Source organism: Centroberyx gerrardi, chromosome 13, assembly GCF_048128805.1.
Source record: "Centroberyx gerrardi isolate f3 chromosome 13, fCenGer3.hap1.cur.20231027, whole genome shotgun sequence".
NCBI classification, from domain to species: Eukaryota; Metazoa; Chordata; class Actinopteri; order Beryciformes; family Berycidae; genus Centroberyx; species Centroberyx gerrardi.
In genome coordinates, this window is record NC_136009.1 from 31,252,742 (window position 1) to 31,261,189 (window position 8,448).

General features: G+C 45.3%; 1 protein-coding gene across 1 annotated transcript in view; it reads right to left on the reverse strand.

The window, feature by feature from the left end:
• The window catches only part of asap1a (ArfGAP with SH3 domain, ankyrin repeat and PH domain 1a), a 27,204-nt gene extending 18,756 nt beyond the window's left edge, over positions 1–8,448 (reverse strand). Inside the window, exons 1-7 of the mRNA XM_078287663.1 lie at positions 8,323–8,448; positions 4,383–4,455; positions 3,121–3,251; positions 2,465–2,539; positions 1,926–1,975; positions 1,185–1,314; positions 265–350 (exon numbers count right to left, since the gene is read on the reverse strand). Coding sequence (XP_078143789.1) covers positions 265–350; positions 1,185–1,314; positions 1,926–1,975; positions 2,465–2,539; positions 3,121–3,251; positions 4,383–4,455; positions 8,323–8,448 — 671 coding nt within the window. The remainder of the gene's footprint in view (positions 1–264; positions 351–1,184; positions 1,315–1,925; positions 1,976–2,464; positions 2,540–3,120; positions 3,252–4,382; positions 4,456–8,322) is intronic.

Sequence of the window (8,448 nt, forward strand, 5' to 3'; positions counted from 1 at the left end):
ACTGCAGTACTACAGGAGTAAGGCAGTACTACAGGAGTAAGGCAGTACTACAGGAGTAAGGCAGTACTACAGGAATAAGGCAGTACTACAGGAGTACTGCAGTACTACAGGAGTAAGGCAGTACTACAGGAGTAAGGCAGTACTACAGGAATAAGGCAGTACTACAGGAGTACTGCAGTACTAAGATAAGATAAGATAAGATAAGATAAGACAGCACTTTATTAATCCCTTGGGGAAACACTACAGCAGTACAGCAGTACTTACTTGCACTGGGCGTGGTAATACTTAATGAGGTTCTGCAGCAGGTCGACTCCCTTCTTGGTTTTGATCTCATTGACTTTGATCAGGTACTGTTGGACAGAACACAGAACACAGAACACAGAACACAGAGAACACAGAACACAGAACACAGAGAACACAGAACACAGAACACAGAACACAGAGAACACAGAACACAGAACAGAGAACAGAGAACACAGAACACAGAACACAGAGAACACAGAACACAGAACACAGAACACAGAGAACACAGAACACAGAACACAGAACACAGAGAACACAGAACACAGAACACAGAACACAGAGAACACAGAACACAGAACACAGAACACAGAGAACACAGAACACAGAACAGAGAACAGAGAACACAGAACACAGAACACAGAGAACACAGAACACAGAACACAGAACAGAGAACAGAGAACACAGAACACAAAAAAATGTTTACTGTAATTACACTAATGTCTCTGAACTAATGTGCTGATGATTTATTGATGGGAAAATGATACACGTAGCTTTCATATATTTTAACACACACACACCTCACACACACACACACCTCACACACACACACACACACCTCACACACACACACACACACACCTCACACACACACACACACACACACACACCTCACACACACACCTCACACACACCTCACACACCCACACACCTCACACACACACACACACCTCACACACCCACACACACACACACACACCTCACACACCCACACACACACCACACACACCACACACACCTCACACACCTCACACACCCACACACACACCTCACACACCTCACACACCTCACACACCTCACACACACACACACACACACACACACACACACACCTCACACACACACACACCTCACACACCTCACACACACACACACACACACACCTCACACATCTGCAGCTGGAACAGCCTCCTCTCCTTCTCCATCTCCTCGGCGATCTCGGCTCCGGTGATCTCGGTGCGGATCATCCCGTGTTGCTTAGCGTGTTCCCTCTTCTCCTTCTCTATCTTAGTGCTGGAAACACATACGATTATCATGCTTACGTCTTTATATCATTAACTGTGTTTAATATTCTTATGTAACATGTTCTGGAGGTGTAACAGTCAGTTCTGTTATTTATATTCCGTCTTTCTTTGATGTATGCTGTTACTATTGGATACTGAAACAACCATTTCAATTTCATCTGATCTGATCTGATGTGGACTGTCATCTCTCAGTTTGTATTGCTCAGTAATGTTTTCATCAGTGAGGCTGCTGATGCCTCTAATGTCTTCTGTGACGCAGTGAAACTGGACGAGGAAGGAAACTCATTCTGAGACCTTTAACTGCAAACTTTCCATTTTCTCCAACATCTGACTGATGAGAATAAACAGAGGTGATGATTTGAAAGTGATTTGAGTTTCCCTGTCAGTGCAAACAATTTCTATTAACCTATTATGCAAAACAAATCTTCATAATCTTGTCAGAATGCTTTCCTGTGATCAACTGATCATCCTGGGAAAAAATGGAGCCTGACCTAACCTGTTGGAAGAAAGGTCAAAGTTCATGTGAAGTTCAGTCTGGGTGGGAGAAGACGAGTGAAGATGTTACAGATTTTAAAGCGTCATGTCAACAAAATGACTCACAACTTGGTTTCGTAGTCTTTCCAGGCTTTTTCGAAAGGTTTCTTTATATCCTGAAGGAGAGAAGAAGAAGACTCAATTCTCTTCACTTTCCACACCAAACGACACTTAGTAGAAGTAAGTAAAGTAAAATATGGAAAAGCTAAAACAGAAATGCCTTGAGAAAATAAAAATAATCTAAAACTAACAAACACTCTCTGAAAACAAACTGAAATCACATTAGCTGGTTCCAAACTAAACTAAAGTGAAAATGCTAAAGGTTTATGTTTCTGTTTGAGTCCAGAGAGAGAGCAGAGTGTCTGACTGGAGAATTATCTCCCAGCTGAAGGGAAACTCCAGCAGTTATAGAAGCAAAATATTACAATATTTCAAAAATGATCGATCCAGAAAAAAAATCACCATTTTCAGCTGTGGAGCCCAAATATATTATACTGTACTACATACTGACACAAACCAAAACTAACTGCTAAATCAAAACATGAAACTATAATAACTTAATCAACTCAAATAATAATAATAATAATAATAACAACCATTCTTACCCCTTTAACTCCTTTCAGATCTCCCTTCAACAAGGAGTCCAGAGTGAAAATTACATTATGACTGAGACTCTGGAGCTGAGGAGGAGAGGAGGAGAGGAGGAGAGGAGAGGAGAGGAGAGGAGGAGGAGAGAGGAGAGGAGGAGAGGAGAGGAGGAGGAGAGAGGAGAGGAGAGGAGGAGAGGAGGAGAGGAGGAGAGGAGAGGAGAGGAGAGGAGAGGAAAGGAGGAGAGGAGAGGAGAGGAGAGGAGAGGAGAGGAGAGGAGAGGAGAGGAGGAGGAGAGAGGAGAGGAGGAGGAGAGGAGAGGAGGAGAGGAGAGGAGAGGAAAGGAGGAGGAGAGGAGAGGAGGAGACAACACAAGACAAAAAAACAAATTAGATATGTTACAGTTTACACTATATTAAATATAGAATACACTTTATTAGGTTGACTGACAGGATGATTGACAGGTTGGTTGACAGGTTGATTGACAGGTTGATTGACAGGTTGATTGACAGGTTGATTGACAGGTTGGTTGACAGGATGATTGACAGGTTGGTTGACAGGATGATTGATAGGATGATTGACAGGATGATTGACAGGTTGGTTGACAGGATGATTGACAGGTTGATTGACAGGATGATTGACAGGTTGATTGACAGGTTGACAGCTGACTCACCAGGTTCTTCAGCAGAGCTGCCAGCTCCTTAACGAGGCAGGAGAACTTAACGAAGGCTGATCCCAGTTCAGCGTTGTTTCCTCCGAGTCGCTCCAGCGCCTGGCTGAAGCTCTCCTGGTTCCCAACATGTTCTGCAGGGAACAAACACAGCTGAGACACAGTAACCAGTAGAACCAGCAGAACCAGTACAGGACCAGTACCCACCCAGTACCAACCCAGTACCAAATGAGTACCCACCCAGTACCAACCCAGTACCCACCTAGTACCAACCCTGTACCCACCTAGTACCAACCCAGTACCCACCCAGTACCAACCCAGTACCCACCTAGTACCAACCCAGTACCCACCTACTAGCCACCCAGTACCAACCCAGTACCCACCTAGTACCAACCCAGTACCCACCCAGTACCAACCCAGTACCCACCTAGTACCAACCCAGTACCCACCTACTAGCCACCCAGTACCAACCCAGTACCCACCTAGTACCAACCCAGTACCCACCCAGTACCAACCCAGTACCCACCTAGTACCAACCCAGTACCCACCTAGTACCAACCCAGTACCCACCTAGTACCAACCCAGTACCCACCTAGTAGCCACCCAGTACCAACCCAGTACCCACCTAGTACCAACCCAGTACCATTAACTACATCATATACATCATTAACTAGATTACACACATCATATACCATACTACACAAACACACTCTCACCTATAGGCAATTTAGAGTCTTCAATCCACCTGACCTGCATGTTTTTGGACTGTACCCACCTAGTACCAACCCAGTACCCAACCCAGTACCCACCTAGTACCAACCCAGTACCCAACCCAGTACCCACCTAGTACCAACCCAGTACCCAACCCAGTACCCACCTAGTACCAACCCAGTACCCAACCCAGTACCCACCTAGTACCAACCCTGTACCCACCTAGTACCAACCCAGTACCAACCCAGTACCCACCTAGTACCAACCCAGTACCCAACCCAGTACCCACCTAGTACCAACCCAGTACCCAACCCAGTACCCACCTAGTACCAACCCAGTACCCAACCCAGTACCCACCTAGTACCAACCCAGTACCCAACCCAGTACCCACCTAGTACCAACCCAGTACCCAACCCAGTACCCACCTAGTACCAACCCAGTACCCAACCCAGTACCCACCTAGTACCAACCCTGTACCCACCTAGTACCAACCCAGTACCAACCCAGTACCCACCTAGTATCAACCCAGTACCAACCCAGTACCCAACCTTTACCTTGACCAGAGTTGTAGATGGCTTTAACTGACTTCTTCACCTTCTGGAGCGCTGTCCGGTCCTGATCCAGAGCCTGGAGAGAGAGACAGAGAGAGAGAGACAGAGAGAGAGAGAGAGAGAGAGAGAGAAGAGAGTCACTGTCTGTTAGGAGAGAGAGAGAGAACATAACTAGTCAGAAACTAAATCATCACAAAAGTGAGATTTTATCTCTGGACGTTACAATATTTTGGTCCAAATAAACCTGAGATGTTTTTAACATTAATATCTCACTAGTTCAACATTAAAGATGCAATAAGCAATTTTCTGACCACTAGAGGGTCGACAGAAACTGCAACATATTTGTAAATAAAGCACAGCAACGCCACTGCACTACAGAGGCCCATAAGGACAAACCTAGCAAAGCAGCGTGCATAAAGGCTAACAGCTAAGCTAACTGTACCTACGGAGAAGTCTCACCAGTCTCACTTTGACTGATCTCTCTTCTGCTGAAGGTCACATGTCCCACAATGACAAGTGAAGAGGCAGGTAGCACGTTTACCGGTTTAACAAGTCTACTCCCTCGCTTCATCGATTCCGCCATGACAATTTCTTTCAGGGATGGGAGGGGGAGAGCGAGGGAGGAGCCAAGCTAGTTTTAAAAACATGAAATGATGATGGAGCGGGAGGAGCTTTGAAAAGAAGAGAAACAGCAACACAGCTGGATGTTGGTTTATATCATTATGTCTCAATGAAATTTCCACACATTAGGTTAGGAATGGTTTGAAGGTCTGATAGTGCTTATTGTGGGTTTAAAGTCACACTACTAAAACATTAATATCTCACTACTTAAATATTAATATCTCACTACTTTAACATTAATATCTCACTACTTAAACATCAATATCTCACTACTTAAACATCAATATCTCACTACTTTAACATTAATATCTCATTACGTTAACAGTAACACCAATACATTGAGAGCAGACTCTGGTCTGCTTGCGGTTCCTGGAAACAGAAGCAGAGTGAGAGCTCTCTGCTTTTCCTCCTCTCATCTCTGACTGCCTGAGTGCTTTAACTGCTTTAATGGTTTAATGACATCACTTCCTGTGGAAGTGGCCTAAGTAAGAACCAAAGTGGTTGTGGAGTGCTGAGTCAGCTGCTGGATCCTGCTGGACGGATGAGTGTTTGATGTTCTGACATCATCGTCCTCCAGCCAACCAGATCACTGTGATTTGGACTTTTATTGACTGTAATCTGTTCCATTTGTTGTCCTGGTTAAATAAAGTTTAAATAATTAAAGGTAAAATAAACTGATAGAAATAAAATGTGTGTGAACAGAAAGTCTGCTCAGTTTTACTGTTTCAGCTTCTATTCTATTCTATTCTGGGGGGACCAGATGTGATGCCGTTCCCGTGCTGATGGCTGACTCTGTTGCCACGGCAACCTGGCCAGGGGATGTAGGTCGTCAGGGCAACCATGTGGTGTGACCTGCAGCGCCACGCCGACCTTCATCATCATCACCATCATCATCCATATATGGAACCAATCTGGTGCTACTACTAATACTGCACAGACACTACAACTCTCCACTGAGACCAGTAGACCTCAGGACACTACAACTCTCCACTGAGACCAGTAGACCTCAGGACACTACAACTCTCCACTGAGACCAGTAGACCTCAGGACACTACAACTCTCCACTGAGACCAGTAGACCTCAGGACACTACAACTCTCCACTGAGACCAGTAGACCTCAGGACACTACAACTCTCCACTGAGACCAGTAGACCAACTCTCCACTGAGACCAGTAGACCTCAGGACACTACAACTCTCCACTGAGACCAGTAGACCTCAGGACACTACAACTCTCCACTGAGACCAGTAGACCTCAGGACACTACAACTCTCCACTGAGACCAGTAGACCTCAGGACACTACAACTCTCCACTGAGACCAGTAGGCCTCAGGACACTACAACTCTCCACTGAGACCAGTAGACCTCAGGACACTACAACTCTCCACTGAGACCAGTAGACCAACTCTCCACTGAGACCAGTAGACCTCAGGACACTACAACTCTCCACTGAGACCAGTAGACCTCAGGACACTACAACTCTCCACTGAGACCAGTAGACCTCAGGACACTACAACTCTCCACTGAAACCAGTAGACCTCAGAACACTACAACTCTCCACTGAGACCAGTAGGCCAACTCTCCACTGAGACCAGTAGACCTCAGGACACTACAACTCTCCACTGAAACCAGTAGACCAACTCTCCACTGAAACCAGTAGACCTCAGGACACTACAACTCTCCACTGAAACCAGTAGACCTCAGGACACTACAACTCTCCACTGAAACCAGTAGTAATGAAACAGCAGCTAGTGATTCTTCCAGTAAGTGGTGGTGCTAGACAGAGCCTTCCCACAATGCATCACAACACTCTACTGTTTGATTGTATTATGTTTGTGTCACATCAGGTCGCCCTCTGCTGGACACAAACAGAAAAACCATCTGATGTTTAGTTAGACAGCTCTAACAGGTGATACTGATCGTGACGTAGCATCAAACTGAATCTGATTGGAAAATAAATGCTGGGATGATGGGTTTGTTTTTTTTTTTTTTTTTTTTTTTTTTTTTTGGGGGGGGGGGGGGCAGCTTTGTTTCAAAGATGATCAAATGAATCCAGCAATGAAATCAAACAAGACGAAACAAGCTGCATTCATTCCTATCGTCTCTCTCTCTCTCTCTCTAAACAGGTTGAACACTAAAGTCTCTACCAGGTCAAACAGCAGTGGAGAGCGGTGACCTCTGACCTCTGACCTCCAGTCAAACAAACACCAAAATGAGGGAAAAAAGAAACATTTTCAGAAAAGCATTCATTAATGTTTTTTTTTCCCTTTTTCTCTCCTTTTTTAAAGTGACACTCTGCCTGATGCTCAGTGTGACTTTATATCAGAAGGATTTCCCTCAGTGTGATGAAGCAGGTGAACTGGGTTTCTGTATTAATATCACTATAACAGCTGAGCAGCGAACATGCAGATAGTCTGTCTGAATATAAATAGGTGTGGGTCAGGCCTGCTGGGCTCAGTGGACCAGATACAGGCTGAGACAGACAGAGGGACAGACAGGCAGAAGGAGACAGGCAGACAGACAGACCGGCAGAGGGACAGACAGGCAGACAGACAGACTTCCCCGCAGCTCCAACACGGGGACGGGATGGAGCCTGGCGCGCATATGTGACGTTCTCTCTGACGGAAAACCGTCAAACAGAACTCCATTCAGAAATCTGGCTGTTTAAACGTTTCTTGCTCATCGGCGAACAAACATTAACCGTAAAACATTATTCAAAACCTTTCTGAAAAAATAAGAGCCACTCTTTAATACGGCTATCATATAATCCACCAAGCATTACATACTTCAAATCAATTTCAACTTTTGCAATCGGTTCGCTTGCTATTCCTTCAATCGTCTTCTACCAAAACGGACCGTGGAGAGCGGTAGAGAGAAGTGGGAAGCAATTACAAAAGTTGTGATTTTGTTGGAATAACGTGCTGCTTGGTGGGTTGTATGTAGGCCGAATTGAAGACTGGCTCCTAATTATTGAAATTAGGTTTTAAGTCTTATTATATGACATCTTTACCTTCTCCGACAAGTAAGAAAACTTTAAATATTGTTTTTTTTTATGGAGTTTGGCGTCAATCTCATTTAGCATTTAGAAACAGCAGCAACTGGTCTGATGCACACAGATATCAGTTCAAATCAAAGTGCACTGATGTTTTCTAAAGGTTTAATTCTGGACAGACAGACAGACAGAAAGGCAGACAGAGATAGACAGGCAGACAGACAGACAGACAGGCAGGCAGACAGACAGACAGACAGACAGACAGACAGACAGACAGACAGACAGGCAGGCAGACAGACAGACAGACAGACAGACAGCAGCTCCTCTCTCACCTCCTCCAGGATGCTGACGGTGTTCCTGCAGCTGTGCAGCCGGGTGGTGAAGCTGGACGTGGTCGGGGAGTTGTAGTCCTCCGTGGTCTCCGACAGGAAGTCGCACACCGAGATCTGGTCCGGCAT